This window comes from Anabrus simplex, chromosome 6, assembly GCF_040414725.1.
Source record: "Anabrus simplex isolate iqAnaSimp1 chromosome 6, ASM4041472v1, whole genome shotgun sequence".
Lineage (NCBI taxonomy): Eukaryota > Metazoa > Arthropoda > Insecta > Orthoptera > Tettigoniidae > Anabrus > Anabrus simplex.
The window spans coordinates 286,392,931-286,413,089 of record NC_090270.1 but is presented as its reverse complement, the minus strand read 5'-3'; the positions used below and the strand labels follow the sequence as shown (position 1 = coordinate 286,413,089).

The window sequence follows — 20,159 nt, the reverse complement described above, 5'->3', positions numbered from 1 at the left end:
TAGACTTCAGATATGTCGCGAGCACAGGTGCAGATCCATATCCTGTCAAATTTTGCCATTACGGCCTGGTCTAAAGATATGGTGAGAAAGGTTCACCCTATAACACTATCCAAGTCCTCATAGAACCCTCCCTAGCAAATATAGGAATACATGGGATAATAAAAAAAAGTGAAAAGGAAACAGAAAATTGCACGATTAAAAAGCTCTACAGATTATCTAGGAACATTTTCAAACAGATTCAGAGACCCCATTATCTCCTGTCTGATTTGAGAATTCAGCAGCTGCCCAGGAGCGCACCTAATAATCCCATACTTATTCAGAAACGAACCAAGGTACAGTAGGAGACTGAAACGAAACACAACACATGACCAGAAATTTAGATATAACATTGAGCCAAAACACGACCTTACAGAAAATTTTTAAATAATCACACACAGAGAATAATGCCAGATGAAACATAGTAGGTAACAAGAACCAAAATTTGAAAATAATTTACTGAAATATCAGATTTGCAATACAGAATAAACACTAAAAAAATAGATGCAAAATTACGAAGTTAACCTAAAAATTTCTTGCTCAAAATTTACCAAAACAGATGTTTGAGAAAATCCAATGAGACTCCAAGCCAAAATTTATCAACTTACACAAGATGACCAGTATGACAATCAACATTACAATTTATGTCATATGGAAGAAGAACAAGAAGGCAAGGATACGAGTAAATTTTAAAGATGGAATAGCATACAAAAGCTTGAAGTAGATCAAGCGGTCAGCTGTCTTCAACAGATATGTACATCAGCTGTTTGAAAGATAAGCAAGCAGCCACATGGGAAGATATGCGACTTAGCACAATTCAAGGACATAGCCTAAAGCAACAGGTGATCACCCAGATGTTACAATCGAAACACATGGATCGAGAAAAGTTTAAATTAACAATCACACATTGAAATATGTCACAGAGGACTTACACCAAAATACGGCACACACAATGTGATGATATAGCCTAAAAACAACACGTGGTTAGCGGAAAACAGCAAACAGCAAACACGGATTCAACATCACGAAAAGAATGCCTAATACGTTCAGATGCCTAATACTGAGATAATAGGCAGCTCTCTCAAGATGTGAATATTGAAATCGAGTAAACATAATGAAAAACATAAATAAACTGAGATAAACACACAGGAATTACAACCTTTAAAAAGAAAAATGAGATCGATTAATTTACACTTTGGATTTACAGCAAACTGACCGAAAACGACTTGAGACCATTCAAGGTAGTGATAAAAATTTTACAGAATTAGAATTTAACTTGAAATTAATACATTTAGCACGAGACAATCATCGTAGACCTGTCTTTCTTCCACAACACACACTCTGCTACCAATGTAACAGGGGTAATATTTGGACATTAAAAACTCACTTCATTTAGAAACATAAAACATATCATAAAATGAAAATAAAAAAAGGTAAACTATACTGCAACTAACAACAGAAAGTGGACAGCGGGAGGAATCCTACGAGGTCCATTTGGATGTATGGCATTGTGGGGAGAAAGGGGTACACGATGATCACACTTAACTCTTTACTAATTAGCACAGGAGATAAGATACAATATCCAATTAATAAATCAAATGAAAACAACATAGTAGGTGAAGATTAAAAACATGGAATTGCCAGTGAACACTAGTTACATATTAATAACCTTTAAATAAAATAAACATAGTAATAACAGAATAATCAACTCTTCGAACAGTAGGAGCCTTAGAACCTGAACACAGAAGCTGATGCAGAACTACTTGAGGCAAACTCAAAGGAAAACCAAATTTTACATGTGACCAACAATATCGTTAATCCAGAAAAGAAAGGTTAAATTTACATTTGGATACAATATTTTGAGCAAGAAAAGAGAATTGCCTCCAAAAACAAATTTGAAAGACTAGCTGTAAAGCTAAGTCTTTTGATGTTTAAATTGGCAAATGTGGAATATCAAGGGCAAACTCTGATGCACGAATATAATTTACATTTTAAAAGAAGTTACATGAAACACATTAAAGGCCAAAACACAAGAATGAATAGCACTGGGGCTAGGGTCCCGAGACGGGCCGGATACAGAACAAGTCCAGCCTCTAAGCTGATCAGTATCAAAAGACCTAGAAAACACGCTTCGCTCTCACGAAGCAGGCAGAAGCCAGAAATCGTGTAATCACCAGTGACCAGTCAGCTTGCAGAATTTTCACCCGACACTCACATTCACCAATACGAAACATCGTTATTATAGCCAATCAGAATACCCTTCATTTCCTCAGCAAAAATTTGAGACCATGCTATTGCCACATATACAAATTTAGTCACCAAAAAGGACATGCGGCAGTACACCCTGCCTCCAAAGTTTACGTATCCAAACCTAAAATATTAATAATAATAGTATATTATAATATATTATTATTATTATTATTATTATTATTATTATTATTATTATTATTATTATTATTACCTTATACAACACCAAAAAAATTCCAAAACGATTGTTTTTCTATAAGTCCTTAAGTCCAAAACAATCATATTAAATGCCACACAAATAATTTTACACTCAACTAATTTTCCAGTTCAAAAGGTCTAATTCTCTAAATAAACAATAAATTAATATTTTACAGAACAAAATGAGCTTTTGATGACTTCAAGCCTTTGTTGTCCCAACTCAGGTCACAAAAGTACTATTATAGTACGACTGACCATGCGAGCAATATGTTTCATAACACTCAGATAGACTAGTCATGCTCCGAATGGCAACCCTCAGTACACACCGTGCATCAGCAGCTTCTGTACAGTCTCAGCCATAAATGGGACTGAGAGTTTGGTGGAAGCTACATTCTGCTCTGGCCTATGCCAAGAGACAGGTGCAAAAATACTTCATCCATTAAGAAACGGCAACAGGCAGGTTCCATTGTTGGAGGCACTTGTGAACGGTCAGCTCTTGAGACAGTTCTTACATTATTGTAGTGATAAAGTAGTTAAAACCTATTGCAATTGTTCAATTTTTGTGTGTATGTATGTGCGTGTGGTTTATATATATATCCATTTAGTACTATTTATATATTGGTGTGCAGTGCTTGTTGGTAGAAATTGGGAGTAGTGATATTTATTAGAATTTTATAACAAGTAATTCAGTTGGTGTTCAGTAGATTACGTTTTCTAGGTTAAGTATGCTAGCTAGGTGTACCTTGTTTCGAATTTTGGTTTAGGAAATACTTTAGGTAATAATATCAACTTTAAAATTTTTTCTGTAGGTTCGTTGGTATAATACTTACAAAGGCAGATTATCATAAGGAGTTGTAACTTCCGCCGCTACTTTTCCGGTATTTTGTATTGTACCAGGAAGTTATATGGCCTGGCACATCATTTTTCTAAGTCATTATTTATTAAAGAACTGCTCAGCTTTAGCGCCTGAAAGAGCTGTACGACCGAAAGGTCTGGAATCCGCTGCTTGCTGCAGGAGTGAAAGAGACAGTGCGAGAGGGGAACAGGATGAGTAACGTAATCGCCACATGTTCTCGACTTCCCCAGTGGAATACTCTGGAAATATTTCCGTAACTTTTGAATGGCTTAAGATACAGAAATGAGACCCACACCAACATGAAGCCCACATTTTGAAAGGATAATAGCTGAAATTTGGGGTTAATCCATCCTGTAACTTTGAAGATATTAAAGGTAGAAGTTTATCATACAAAACCACTTTTCTGTCGCTTGGCGCAGAGAGCCAGTCCACAGCAGGGTATATAAGGTCAACGACTTGACAGGTATACTCAGTTGAAATCCACAACTCAACCACAGGAGAAGATTATGCTGCTGCATCGCGTTACGCAAAGTTAAAATGAATCATGCCATAATACTTAGAATTTCGTTGTGCAAGGCCACGATACTTAGAAATTTCAACCTCATCGTGAACATGTGAAACATTTTAAAGTACTTCAAAGTTGAACTTCGTGTTACAAGACTTAAGAATTTTCTACCGAGTTGCGAACTTGTGATTTTGAAGGTGTATTCAGCTTGAATTTAATACAAGGGCTAGACTTGTCAATTTACAGCGCATTGTAGACTTAACTATGTTTAATGTGTATTTGAACTCTGTCACTATCATGCACTATGATAAGAACATGGGAAGGACTGTGCACGATAATTTAAACTTATAATGTTGACAGACTCATGAATTTCAAGACGTTTTGATGTGTGTTTCTTCTGTAAATATGATTTTGAACTGTTTTAGGTGTTATGCTAGTCAAATACTCAGTGATGTGGTCAATTTTCACGTATTTTGTGAAGGTTTGAACAGGATCATTACAAAAGAGACTGAACCGCAAGGACAATTTTTGTCAGTAATAGGAAATATGGGCCCTTGTTAGGCTAATTTACACAGAAAATCTACTTATGAAGTGAATTCTAGAATTTTAGAGACTGTTGCATACATAGTGTGAACTGAATTTACGCATGATTTTCCATTGAGTGTGACCCTAATATTCATGCTGAACTTACTATGTGATTTTTGTATATTCTGAACTACGTCCAGTGTTCAATTCCATACTATACGAACTGTGCATTTAAAATTTGTAACTTAAGAACTGATTTCCTTTTATCGTATATATTTTCTACAGAGACCTGACTTGCGTTTCAGACTATGCCAAAAGACTGCGTTATTTTGAGTCACATGTTAACTGCTGCATTATAAAGTGCAAGTATGAACTATGCTTTCAAACTCATCTAAGTGTAAAGTGCAACTAATTACTCTGAACTGATAGTGCTACATCCTGTATTATCGTGCCAATTGAACTTTCCCATGTGTCCATTCTCTCTGACAAACACCGGAAATCTTGGCAAAGTGTTGAAACCTCGTATTACTTTAAACATCGAATCCAACATGGGACAGGCTCCATCGTTGGAGATACGTGGTGACATGGAGGGATGATACGTGGTGACATGGAGGGATGATACGTGGTAACATCGAGGGATAATACGTGGTAACATCGAGGGATGAAACATGGTTCGCCGCCGTTGGTGCTGAGTTCGACCTCAGACTGATCGTCGTGGGAGTTCCAGCCGCCGAGTTGCGGAGCCGCATTTCAACCATTCCTGTTGCTGAATTCAGGTGATATAAGTGCATTTTACAATCTTTCTTAGATGAATGATCTCATCATATTGCACTAAAACATTAACTGACTTATTGCCAAGGCACTCTATCAACCACACTACTCTAGTGCTACGTTAGTCAAGTGCAAGTGCCTAATCCATAAAAATATTTTGGTCATGTGAATTTCAATTCTACTACCTATTGAAATTGTAGGAAGTAAATTAACAGATCTGTAGGTCTATTTATAACTATTTAAAAAAGACTAGGATTTTTGAAGCAAGTGTAATTTGAAATCATTCTATTACAACTTAATTGGACTTTAGGATTTTCTACAGTAAGTGTATAATTTAAAATCATGCTTAATCTATTTAAAAATTTAGGATTTCTGAAGCAAATGTAATTTAAAATCATATTTATTCTATAATGACTTAGACAGACTTTAGGATTGCACAGAAGTGATTTGAAAGATTTAATATTTAATTTGAACTTTGAGATCTTAGTCAGTTGGTGAAGTAATTTAAACTTAAGGTTTATGAACAAAGTGTTTATTTAGAATTTATTTATTTTGAATTCATGAGTGAAAACTTAATTGGACTTTAGGGTTTATTTAACTGAAGGTATTGAGAACAATCATTCATTCTGGACATTTTACAAACATCAAGTGGATATATGCAACAAAGATTATATTTTGTTCAGTCCGGCTCCATGGCTAAATGGTTAGCGTGCTGGCCTTTGGTCACAGGGGTCCCGGGTTCGATTCCCAGCAGGGTCGGGAATTTTACCCTTAATTGGTTAATTTCGCTGGCACGGGGGCTGGGTGTATGTGTCGTCTTCATCATCATTTCATCCTCATCACGACGCGCAGGTCACCTACGGGTGTCAAATCAAAAGACCTGCCTCTGGCGAGCCGAACATGTCCTCGGACACTCCCGGCACTAAAAGCCATACGCCATTTCATTTTATATTTTGTTCAATCTAAACAGCATTTAAAATTCTGCAATTTGATTTCAAACTGAACATGTTAATGGAGGATTTACTTTCAAGACAATCTTTAGTATTTGAATCAATAATAAAAGCAGGGTGATTTTTCTTCAAATCATTAATAAATTTATCAGAAAAATTTTAAAACCATCTATTATTCGCCCTGCGAAGCTTCCTTCTCTGATCCTGTTTCAGAAAGACTGTACACTACCTGAGATCCTTCCAATGCTTTTGTGCCCAATAACTTTTCCTGGTACAGTATAGATATCCATTCAAACTATCACGAAGGTAATAATTTATTAAATTAAATAACACGATACGCCTGTAAACTTCGATTTAAAAAGAAGTTAAAGAGAATACACGGTAATTTCACTGGATAATTATGGTACTTAACAGTTTTTGGATTGTTGACGATTGTTGCTGCATTCCGACGAGATCAAAGAGTAGGTTACACGCACATGCTAGTTATGTAAACAAATACAAAATCAGGTGATTACTTTATTCCATTAATTTGTAGTCTAAGTTCCCGGCATAGTTTGTACTTTGTACCTTCGTTTATTCATTGAGTAAAAGTTAATAAAATTCTATATCCGAATAATATTGCAGTTCAAGCCCCCCGGCGTAGTTTTGACAGAAATTTCTGTAGACAACCACTTATTATTCAGTACTTAAGGACACTTATTCTCTGTCTTGCATAGTAGGGAAAATAACAGTAATCCACCAGCAGTAAAATCATACAACCACATTTCAGTTGAGAATTGTAGTGTAGGTTAGATAGTAATGTATCTTGCCTGCTATATTTGGGTGTATCTTTGTGTGTGTATCTTTCGTGTGTATCTATTGGAGCATAGTGCTAATAATAATCTTTCTAAGCATTTAGTTTTGTTCATAATCTTTGAGTACGGTAGTTCCTGCAAATTTCAAACTTGCAATTTTCATTTCTGTTTGCACTTAGTAGTGACATACTGTACCGGTAACGGCGGTACAAAACTAAGTCCCCGTAATGGAAATCTTAAAGAAACTTACGCGTAACGCTCCGGGCCGGCTACGAAAGACTGACTGGACGCCGAGCAACAGCTGTGTGCATGTGACGTAGAGAGCGGGTGACGTCACAACATGCCTCGCCGCGACACAGAGCCTAGATTGATGTGGAATGTTCTTCGAGTTTCTATGGGTAGTAACTTTCCCCACAATAATAATTAAACAAATTTAACAACATCATCACGTAACCCGATCCCTTATCTACGTTCCTGCAGAGTTTCACGTAAATCTGATATGAGGCGATGAAGTTATGGAACGAGATGTGAAGGCCCGGATCAGATATAAATACAGTACTGCTTCGCTCAGCAGAGCAGTGTGTGGCCTGAGTGTGTGGCCAGAGTGTGTATGTGCACACTAGGCAGTGGAGTTCATACAGTCGGTTCGCGAGGACCGTGATCTAGCGTGAAGTGGCTATCAATCTTCGAGTCCGTGGACTTTAACCCAATCGCGTCGAATATGGACTTGTACGGATTTCTTTATACTGTGAGTGATAAACTTTTACTCCGACGGGACGTGATATAAATTGTGCTTCGTCTGAACATTATCAAGTGACTGTTTATTCTACACGAGTGTCTAAGACTTGCGAATGTTTTCGAGTGCTCGTAATTTGAAGTTTAATGTTCTGGACAGGACTTAGAACAGTTTGCTCCTCACAGAGTACTAAATACTTCAAGTTTATGTGACTGTGTTTTAATCCAGATTTACTCGGTTGCAAGCATGACCACGTCACTAATTTGCCATTTCATGAACTGTGTAAATATTTGTAGGTCATGAACTGTAAACTGTGCATGTGTGAACTGTGCATTTCAATTATACTAAACAGCACGTTTCAATTCTACGAACATTCAGTTGTGCGTTTCGATTTTACGAACAGTCGAACCGAGGACTGTCAATACATGATTAATTTCGTCTTTTAATTTCATGTTATTATCAATACGTGAATGAGTTTGAATTCACGAGTGAAACATCTTTATTTTCTAATCCAATTAAATTACGTTGAACAGTGTTTCAAACTAAGAACTAAGTCGTGCGGCATTACTTTACATTATGCCAAGTGCCACAAACTTCAAGTGACTCTGTTAAAATTCGACGATAAGTTTCGAGTGGACTTTTATTTTTATGAGTATTAAACTTACATGCTCATTCGAATGTTCATCGTTCACGAGGACTACCTCAACGCTTTTTCACATAGGAGTCTGCCCTAACCTCACCTAGATTCGCCACTCAATTATTTCTGATGCCTTAGCTTTTCAGCTGGGCTTGCCGGTTTGTTTTTGAGGCATTCCCCATTCCTTGTTTCGCTAAACATGTAAATTGCAGTATTATATATTTACCTTGGGGTTTTGCCTCTAGTAGTTCTGTGTCACTTGATGTACGCCAGAGTTTTGAAAGGTATATTTAACTTCACTGTAAATTGTAATTGCATATTACGTTTATTCCTACCTTCTAAATTGTATTGTACAAACTGTTTGGTAACTAGATATATGGTATTGTCTTGACTCTTTGAACTTGTAGGAAGCTATAGTCAAGGAATGCGTATTAATAATTGGTGTGTCTCAGCAGAACATGTAAGTTGTATTTTACTATAGTTGAATTTGTTCCGAATTGATTTGTAAGGTACTTTTGTAAATAATATTTTTTTTCGTGTTTGAACCTTGTTAAAACCATTGATAAACTTTCCTCTCATCTGTGCATTAACTCGCCCCAAGGCTTAACGATGTTCAACGCTAGGTGAAAAAGCAACGCCCTTCATTAGCACCGTATGGATCTTCAAGAAAAAGCAAGCGAACATTACAGGAAATTTAAGGTGGAACAGAAATCAAGAGTGCTTACCCCCAAAGTGCCCCATCCTGGTAGCGAGGCGCCGCTGACGTCATCAAAACTTCTGACAGTCAAGTGATAGAAGATAGACAGACAGACCACTCACAGACCACAGACAGACCAAGACCACATAATGCTGCCTCGCTCTCTTTAAAAAGGCAAACCATGACCCTGGAGTAGCCAATCAGAACGCATGAGCCCGCCTATTGCCACCCAGATTCACCAATCACAACTCCTACTTCAGTCGCGATGTTAAAATACTTTCTCGAATACATACGATCGCGAATCTTCCATTCCCAGAATAGTCAGAAAATACTTTCTAGAATACATAACCAACAAAAGGTAACAAACCCTGTTCAAAAATTCATGTAATAACTTTCTGGATACATCCAGTAAATATAGAACCAAAATCTACTATTTACAAATACCATATGTTACCAAAATATTACACTGTACAGGTTAGATCGTTACATGGAATACAAATAACACATATCACCACACTTCAGATCATACAGTAAGTACTACGGAAGGTTTACAAATAAAGTCTTCAATAAACACTTCCACTACATTCTACACCTGTGACAAATAGCACACCCACCAAGACACATGGCCAGTGCATACATTGGAGGCCACTGAGTAGGCTACTCGGAGCCACCGGCAGTGCCAATGCACTACAAGAGACTTTGTCTCATTACCAAAAATTGATGCATGCCTGGCCATTAGATGATATAATTATTTGTCCCGAATGAGTAAATTTATAATACCAATATAAATGGTCCGTTATTGGACGTTATAAATTTCCCAGCTAACACATTTCTGGTTGCCAGCGTTTCACCCCAGTGTGCTAATTTGGGCACATCAGTTGGTAAATAGCACACCCAGCAAGATGCATGGCTAGTGCATACTGTGGAGGCCACTGCGTAGGCTACTCGGAGCCACTGGCAGTGCCAATGCACTACGAGAGACTTCGTCTCATTACCAAAAATTGATGTCCGCCTGGCCATCAGATGATATAGATGTTCATTCCCATAGGGAGTTTATAGGATCAAATGTACCACCTGTAAAAAAACCTACATCGGGCAAACCGGGAGAAACTTCATTATCAGATACCACGAGCACACTAACGCAATAAAATACAACAGGTTTTCAGCCATCGGCCAACACATGCAAGATTATAACCATAATTTCACCAATATTGAACAAGACATGGACATCCTCGTATTAGCAAACAAGGGCCCTTTACTCAACATAATGGAAAATTACTACATACACCTAGACCAATACTTTAATGCCAGTCACAATCTCAATGAAATCTCAGAGAAACCCAACATACTCTTCGATCTATTTATCACTTTCCTCAGAAACAATAATGCAGCCAACCTAAACTCAATCCTAAATTTAATCAAAGGTACTTTTCCAAGACAATTACACTTTCTCCCGCACCCTTCAGCCCCACCTTAAGCCCTCTTCCTAAGCCATATTTCATTTCAATACAAGAACTTACTGATTTCCATGATTATAATTTTTACAACACCCCATTTATACCTTATTCTTTGTTAAAAACCTCTTAGTATGTATATTCCTTGTATTATTAACTATTACCATAACATCTCATTTCACTTGTTATTCTTTAAAATAACGTTGTCTTAGGATTTCGCCACAAATGATCTTTGCTCCAATACGGCTGATGATGACCCCTAGATGGGTCAAAACTAGTACCTTGTAATTCGTAATTTTGTGAATATACTGTAGTATTGAAAAGGTGGAAACGTTTACGTTGTTATTATTATTACTTATATATTATTCCCATAGGGAAGACGAAAAATTTGTCTCGAATGAGTAAATTTATAATACCAATATAAACGGTCCATTATTGGACATTATAAATTTTCCAGCTAACTCATTCCTGGTTGCCAGCATCTGATGCCCAGGCAGGCATCAATTTTTGATAGTGAGACAAAGTCTCCCATAGTGCATTGGCACTGCCGGTGGCTCTGAGTAGTCTACGCATTGGCCTCCACGGTATGCACTAGCCATGTGCTTTGGTGGGTGTACTATTTACCAACTGATGAGCCCAAATTAGCACACTGGGACAAAACGCTGGCAACCAGGAATAAGTTAGCTGGAAAATTTGTAATGTTCAATAACAGACCATTTATATTGGTATTCTAAATTTACTCATTCGGGACAAATTTTTAGGTTCCCTATGGGTATCAACATCTATATCATCTGATGGCCAGGTGGGCATCAATTTTTGGTAATGAGACAAAGTCTCTTGTAATGCAGTGGCTTCCACGGTATGCACTAGCCATGCATCTTGGTGGGTGTGCTATTTACCAACTGATGGGCCCAAATTAGCACACTGGGGAGAAATGCTGGCAACCAGGAATGAGTTAGCTGGAAAATTTATAATGTCCAATAACAGACCATTTATATTGGTAGCATACAAATGAATCTGAACACAGTCATTTCTTAGATTATTTATAACTAATGCCGGCAGAATCTTGCATTCCCACTCTAATGGTAATATTCATGTCAGTATATTATTTCAGTGCTAATAGGCATTGATTATTTTATTTACTGTTAATCTAACTCTTATTTTTACTGTGATTTTTCCATCAGAGCTGATTCTACGGAATGTAAGTAGTACTTAGGTTACTGTTATCTCATTTAATACTCCACCCACTACCTAGCAACAGTCTATTGAACTGGCAAGTCTATTGAACTGGCATCCCACCATTTCTCCCCCGATGGAAGTTCTAGAAGCGATTAGAGTCTAGTGGCCTTCTTTTCATTTAACACGGGACAAAATTTAGTGACATTTCACCGTGTGATAAACTCTCAAAGATACTTTTTTTTCACCTAGGATCACGCTTGATTATTTCGGAAACTGCAATCTAAGCCAGCTCCTTCCCACCTTCCTGGTTTATTGTCATCTAGTTGGCCCTACTGATATATTTTAATGTTGTTATCGGCGGAGATCCGCGTAGTTTCAGCTGATGTTTCACTGAGTGTGTAGTGGTTTCTGGTACTGTGTAATTGCACTTACTTTTCTCCCTTTACTGTGTTTAGTGTGTTATTTAGTGTAACTGCTGTAGTAACGGTAACACTATTTACCAACTGATGAGCCCAAATTAGCCCACTGGGGTGAAACGTTGGTAATCAGGAATGAGTTAGCTGGAAAATTTATAATGTCCCATAACGGACCATTTATATTGGTATTATAAATTTACTCATTCGGGACAAATATTTCAGGTTCCCTATGGGAATCAACATCTATACCATCATGTGTATGCTATTATAGTTCAGTATTCACAATGATGTCAGCAGTATCTTACACCAGGCAAGTTGGCTGTGCAAGAGATAGTGGGTTTGAGCCCCACTTTCGGCAGCTCTGAAGATGGTTTTCCCTGGTTTCCCATTTTCACACCAGGCAAATGCTAGGGCTGTATCTTAATTAAGGCCACAGCTGCTTCCTTCCCATTCCTAGGCCCTCTATCCTATTGTCACAGTAAGATCTCTCTGTGTTGGTGTGTCGTAAAACATATTGAAAGAAAGGGGTATCTTCCTGGAATGTCGTACCAGTGAACCAGTGAGTTATTCAAGTCACATAGGCTGAGGCCAATCATCATCATCATCATCAGCAGCAGCAGCAGCAGCAGCAGCAGCAGCAGGAGCAGCAGCAGCTGAGTGGAATTGGTCTATCTTTCTTTTCCTGCCGCTTTTTCCCACACCTGTGGGGTCGCGGGTGCGAACTGCGTCGCACATGTGGATTTGACCCTGTTTTACGGCCGGATGCCCTTCCTGACGCCAACCCTCTTGGAGGGATGTAAGCACTATTGCGTGTTTCTGTGGTGGTTGGTAGTGTAGTATGTTGTCTGAATATGATGAGGAGAGTGTTGGGACGGACATATACACCCAGTCCCCGAGCCAGAAGAATTAATCAGAAGTGATTAAAATCCCCGACCCGGCCGGGAATCGAACCCGGGACCCTCTGAACCGAAGGCCAGTACGCTGACCATTCAGCCAACGAGTCGGACTGGAATTCGTCTATATATGACAGAAATATTAGCTGTACTCAGGCAAATATATAGGAAACAACTATTCTACCCCCTAATTAGCTTATCTGCAATTTATTTCATTTTCCTCTTTGCCTTCCTTCATTCTCTGTGGCAAGATTTTTCTACGATTAGAAATAATTGATAACAAATCATCTTCTGTACTGAGTGACTGCTTTCAAGAAGTAGGAATGGTCATGTTTTGGATATATATGATTCAAATTTATTCCCGAATATGAAGAAATTGCACTGTTCTTAATAACTATGTTTGGGTCAATGTACATAGCCCTGTCCTAGAGGATTTCCAAGAGTGGGATTTTAACTCTTTTCTCTGCTCTTCTTAGAAGCATGTGTTTATAAAACTTACTTAACACCATGTAAATGTTATTTCCGTTCAACTACGTCCAGAAAACTCTACTGGGAGCATAAATTCAGTTACCTTAAGGGTAAATTATCAAGTACTGTAAGACCAGATAAAACTTTACCTGCCGGGTATTTCTTTACAGCTGAAATTTGTTTGCCATATTCTAGAATGCACACAGCCTAATTTAACTCAGTGTGCAGATAAAAACAAGCTGATCTAACTTCGCTGAGATAGTGGAACACTAGCTGTTAGGTTCCAGTGTTATTTACTTCATCATAACCAGTTGGCAGAAGAATAGATGAGAGATAAAATCCTTTAGAGATAGCTGCCCTTAAACAAGGGTTACCATCAGTTACAAATTTTTAATGTTCAAAGGTAAACAATCATACAGTAAATTTTGCTTATTACAAATGAGAAATTCAAAGGCGGATTTTACTTCTCAGTGAAACCGTACAGATGATCATGTACAATGTACTGAGAGTCTCTTTAACAGCTATTTTTTGTATTATGGATGAATTCATCTTGCAGCATATGAAAAATTTATGTAATTTAAAAATTTTTTTTTTTTGCTAGTTGCTTTACGTCGCACCGACACAGGTAGGTCTTATGGCGTCGATGGGACAGGGAAGGACTAGGACTGGGAAGGACTAGGACTGGGAAGGAAGCAGCCCCAGCATTTGCCTGGTGTGAAAATGGGAAACCACGGAAAACCATTTTCAGGGCTGCCGACAGTGGGGTTCGAACCTACTATCTCCCGAATACTGGATACTGGCCGCACTTAAGCGACTGCAGCTATCGAGCTCGGTAATTTATAAATTTGGAACTGTCCATAAGTACCTAACAATAGCCCTATAACTTCCCAGGTTTTCACTTAGTATTTTTCTTCCAAGTATTTGAAGCAAGGTTCAGAGTGCATCTTCTTTTCAACATCAATCTCTTTGTTTTGCGAGCTATTCCAATTCTTTTTCTTCTTGCTGGGTTGATTATCAAGCCACTGCTGTACTTTACATTGATAGCTAATATCTCCACACATTTTGTGGAACCTTCATATGATAAGCGGGGGCTGCCTGGCCGAGGCAGTAAAGGCGTGCTCGGTTCGCCCGGAAGGATATGGGTGCGAATCCCCATCAGGAAGTCGTAAAATTTAAGAAACGAGATTTCCACTTCCGGAGGTGCACATGGCCCTGAGGTTCACTCAGCCTACACCAAAAATGAGCACCAGGTTAATTCCTGGGGGCAAAGGCAGCCGGGCATAGAGCTAACCACTCTACCCCATCAAGTACCGAGGTTACGGATAGTGGAAGCCTTTACCTTCCACAACTCCAAGGGCCTTCATGGCCTGTATAGAGATGACTTTGCTTTGCTTTGCTTTGCTTTGCTTTGCTTTGCTTTGCTTTGCTTTGCTTTCATATGATAAGCAGAATACTTCTTCATATCCTTCAAATCTATAACATTTCTTCAGACACTCCAAAAAAGTACTCTGACGAAAGGTACTATGACATAAAGCAAAAACATAGGGAGCATTTCATTTTCATTATAATGACGGCAACAGACTTGTGTCAAGGATACTGCAGATTACAATGACATTCCATTTAATTTTTATAGCATTGGTCGGTTGTGAAGAGGTAAGGTGGATACCTGGGAATCTGATTTTCATGTAGAAATTCTATACTTTGATCACTTTTCTATGTTTACATCTGTACAAATCAAATCTGTTAAAACAAGTTATAATTTAATATAAATCCTTGTATCTTGCAGAATACATTCGCGAAGATTACTATGGAGCTGGCGGCAGGCTGCAATGTGGTCACTGTGTTCCTGACTATGGAAGCTGCAATATTTACACAGGAGAATGTGAATCTGGCTGCAGAAATGGATATTATCCCCCACTCTGTCAAGACAGTAAGTATTATATATTCCCTTTATTCACAAAAAACAGTGGATTTAAATTGCCAACCTTCACTTTAACAACTTATCGAAATATCCTAATGCAGCATTTCTCAACTTTTTCCAACCAGAACGTCAGAATTCTATGATCTTGCAATACTAGCTGACTGTCCCTTGAAAGCTCAATTAACTGTTCTTTCTTCGATAAACAAAGCTTATTCTTATAACTGTAAGCCTGAAATGGGTTGTAAACCCACAAAAATTTTTCTTAAGAGTTATTTGGAAAAAATGTTTCAAGAAACTCAGAATGGACACAAAAAATTATTCCAGTGTTGGAAAAAGTGCAAATTTCCTGTCTTTTATGTAACTAATCTGGATTTTTCTCAAATGTGTTTAGTTTTTCATAGATAAGTTCATTTAATTTTGAAAAAAAATCTGAAAGGTAGGAAATTGCTAGTAACCATGCTTCATCAACAATGAGTCATGCAAGATAAGAATTATGTTCAATCAATCAATCAATCAATCAATCAATACTAATCTGCATTTATGGCAGTTGCCCAGGTGGCAGATTCCCTATCTGTTGCTTTCCTAGCCTTTTCCGAAATGATTTCAAAGAAATTGGAAATGTATTGAACATCTCCCTTGGTAAGTTATTCCAATCCCTAACTCCCCTTCCTATAAATGAATATTTGCCCCAGTTTGTCCTCTTGAATTCCAACTTTATCTTCATATTGTGATCTTTCCTACTTTTATAAACGCCATTCAAACCTATTCGTCTACTAATGTCATTCCACGCCATCTCTCCGCTGACAGCTCGGAACATACCACTTAGTTGAGCAGCTCTTCTTCTTTCTCTCAATTCTTTCCAACCCAAACATTGCAACATTTTTGTAACGCTACTCTTTTGTCGGAAATCACTCAGAACAAATCGAGGTGCTTTTCTTTGGATTTTTTCCAGTTCTTGAATCATTCATTGTTTCATTTACAAACAATAAAACTTGCTAAATCTTTACCTCTGGAAAGCCATCAAATTTCAGAATGAAACAAAAGTTGTGTGTATTCACTGCCCATTTCATCACACAATATGGAAAATAATCTGTTATTTAATGGTTGAGCCTTAATAAAATTAACTTAACTTCCAAGCACAGTTTCAAATTCTGGTGGTATTCCTTTGGAGGCTAATGCTTTCCTATGTATGAAACAGTGCACCCAATTTGTATCTGGATTTACGGCACTTCCTTGACCTTAGAAACAATCCCACAATGCCTGCCTGAAAGGGTGAGCTCCATACACACAGAAGTCCATACATTTTCCCTACTGGATCCCTTTGTCTCTTATGTAACTATCAAGACAGTGAAACATTTCCTCTCTTGTTGTTCGAGTTGGCAGGCTGATATGTAGAAACTCGTCCATGATCCATAAAGTTTGGTTGAAACATATCCATTAGATTTTCAGAATAGGAACTCAGACTGAATTGAATAACTATAAGAAAATATCACCAAAATAATCAATATTATTATAGACATAGAGTTGTTACAATTTTATTTATATAGATCATAAGAAAATCTAATAAAATTATGCTATGTGGGAAGATATTGTATATCATAGTAGACAAAGGGACTCCCCATCTTTCATACGTAAAAACTGATCACCTGATACTCTCAACATTGAACAATTGTAAGCCTGCGATTCTAACTAACAATGTCGTCTGACTTCTATAACAATGTCATCTACCAAACTCCACAGAGAAACTTTCATTTCCCAACAGTTGGTCAGCTTAAATATTGAACATGATATTAGCTCATAACTTGTTTCAAATTTTAATTATATCCATAATTATAACAATTTCTTTTCACTAAAAATACAAATATTGAACACTGTGGAAATTCATTTGCTCTTGTGTTTGTATACCATTCCATAGTTGGATTTCTTATTCCTCTTTAAGAATGGGTGAGTAGTAGCAGTGATTTGTGGAAAAAACAAATATGTATTTCATTTTAGCAGGCTGAAAGTAGGAAATATAGTAATTATTAAAATAAAGCAATTTATACAAGCCCTGTTGTCTTATCACTTATCAACTATTTTTTTCCTTTATTTTCTTTAATTATTAACAAAATTATGAGTGGAAATACGCACAAAATGTTGTTTGTTGCGGCTAACCGATTTGTATACCGCTACAGTAAGTAGCGGATACTTTGCATGAGCTGTAAGGAAGGGTATCATGTTGTTTTATTTTTTTTTTTGCCAAGGTCATGGACACAGGACCCACTTACCATGCACATTTGCCAGTTTGGCAGTCTCTTTAGTGTATTAGATTCTTAGTGTATAGTCAAGTAGTAAATGTTTTCTTAAATTTCTATAATCATGCCGTACTTCTATTTAATAGTAATACATGTATAAATACTGTTCCTTTGGTGAAAGTTTTACTGTACAGTGTTGAATCAAAGTCTCAAAAAACTATTATTACCACACTTTTGGTAAACTGTCAACCTTTACCTCTGTTTTAAAAGTTAAAAATTTCATGATTGTTCCGTATTGAATAGAGAAATATACAATAATAAATAGAAGGAAGGATCCACCTTTCAATACTCTGTTATTAAGTTGAAACAACTAGAAGTTACAACCTGTTCATTTGGGACCGGTTTCAACACATTTGACGTGTCATCATCAGCCATTTAACAAAGCAGTGCAAATATTAAGTCATAAAGATCTAAAAACACATAACAATGATCACATAGAGTACATAGAAAAATTAACACTATTTCATGCTGAAGCAATTCCAGTTGATGTTCACAACACAATGATAACATTGGAATTGCTTTGGCACAAAATAGTCTTAATGTTTCTAGTACACTTTTTGTCTGTGATCATTGTGTTATGTGTTTTTAGATCGCTATGACTTAATTTTTGCACTGCTTTGCTAATTGGCTGATGATGACACTTCAAATGTGTAGAAACCGGTCCCAAATGAACAGGTTGTAACTTCTATTTGGTTCAACTTAATAACAGAGTATTGAAAGGTGGATGCTTCCTTCTATTTAATATCGTATACTTTACCTCTCTGTCAAATTTGCTCAGAGAGCATCAAAAAACTTACCATTTTGTAGCTTTATTTCTTCACAGTTTCGATGTGTACACACACACACCCCCCCCCCCCCGCTGCTATATCCCACAATCCTGGGTAAATTTGTTGTCTGTACAATCTTTTGCCCCACCCCCCCCACTTCTAATTCCCAATTGTCGCTACTGTGGTGGGTGAATATCCTTTCAAATAATTAAAAGAATTCATAAATGACTTATCAGTAACTTGAGTGGAGGTTCATACAAAGTAGATGAATGCAATGTTGTAAACACAGAAACCATAACAATACATAGTCTGAAGAATAACATCCCTGAAACAGCTCTCCGGCTCCTACGTCTACCTCTTAGTGCCGTTTTCTGATACAAGGTCGGGGATGGGGTCAGATGAAATTATGTGGCATGCTTTTATTGTTGGATGCCCTTCCTGTTGCAAGATGAAGATGAAATAAATGATGATGAATACAATTGGGCAAGGAAGTGGAAGGAATCAGCTCCTGCCGATGGATAGGAACTGTCCCAGCATTTGCCTGGAAGTGAAAATGGGAAGCCACCGAATATCTTTTTCAGGACAGCTGACAATGGGGTTCAAACCCACTTTTCCTGAATGCAAAACTTGGCTCCATAGCTGTAGCGTGTTAACATGCACTGCCTCTCCGCTCAGTTCCTCTTCTTACTTACATCTATGTATGTTTGTATGTTAAGTCCTCAGTCCGAAGGCTGGTTGTATCCTCAACAGCTCCACCATTAGCTGTCATAGATGGCCTAGGTACCATTGAAGAGGTGTACTAGGGGAATGAGGAGTGAGGTAGTTTCCCATTGCTTTCCTCACTGAGCCAGAAGTTGCTATTACATATCAGCCTGCCAAGTCCACTGAAATACATGCACCAACCAACCCTTTGAACAACAGTTTCATACCATTCATAGCAGTGACTTGCTGCATAAGGAATGGCATTACTAGCATCACTCATACCTCAGTCACTTTCATATTGTCAAAGCCAAGGATAAGACAGAGACAGATCAATGAAAGTAACAAAATTGCTCAAGCCCATGCCAGAAGACATAGTGCACCATAAACACTAGGTCTTGTTAGCAAAGGCAGCCTATTTATTTATATATAATGTTAAAATCCAATCTACCAGTAATACACACCATGCATAAACATGTAATATGCGGCAAATATTGATCTGAAATGTGTAATCTGTGCGCTGTATAGTGGTTTCAATATAATGACATCAGGCCGTTCAAACTCTAAAAATTGAGTTGTTTGTCATTTGATGTAGCCATTATGGTGAATATGGTTTTTATGTTGGATGAAAACCATATGTTACAGAAGAAATTTGGGACCTCATAGATCACAGACAATGCTTGGTTCTAATACTGTAATCAGGCTCACTCATCCCTTTCTGTTAAATACTGAGCAACTTGAATGTGGTATTTAAATCCACCCAGCTCTTTGAACATCTGCCAAACAGACCGATTGCTGAAATAGAGTATCAGTGATATTCATCGTAGACTACGCTTTGGGTACTATAACCCCTTTTGGAGAAGTTGTCCATGAGTCTCGTTTGTGCTGACTATTATTGGATGTTCTTCTGTCCAATGTCATTGTCTTAAGACTGATCCCATATGATGGAGCTTGTTAACAACAGCTAACATTGTTCTGTTATTTGGTGCCATCTGATTAAATTGCCCCTTGTACTGTTCTTTAACGTGAAGCAGACTCGGGCCATTCTGATGCCCCACTCCGTATGACCAGAAATACTGTAATGTTTCATGATAACCACCTCCTCGTCTCTTGCAA

At 37.6% G+C, this 20,159-nt stretch overlaps 1 protein-coding gene across 1 annotated transcript in view; it reads left to right on the top strand.

The window, feature by feature from the left end:
• The window catches only part of LOC136876467 (uncharacterized), a 484,774-nt gene that overhangs the window by 328,848 nt on the left and 135,767 nt on the right, over positions 1-20,159 (top strand). The window contains exon 13 of the mRNA XM_068228446.1: positions 15,149-15,292. Within this exon, the coding sequence (XP_068084547.1) occupies positions 15,149-15,292 (144 nt within the window). The remainder of the gene's footprint in view (positions 1-15,148; positions 15,293-20,159) is intronic.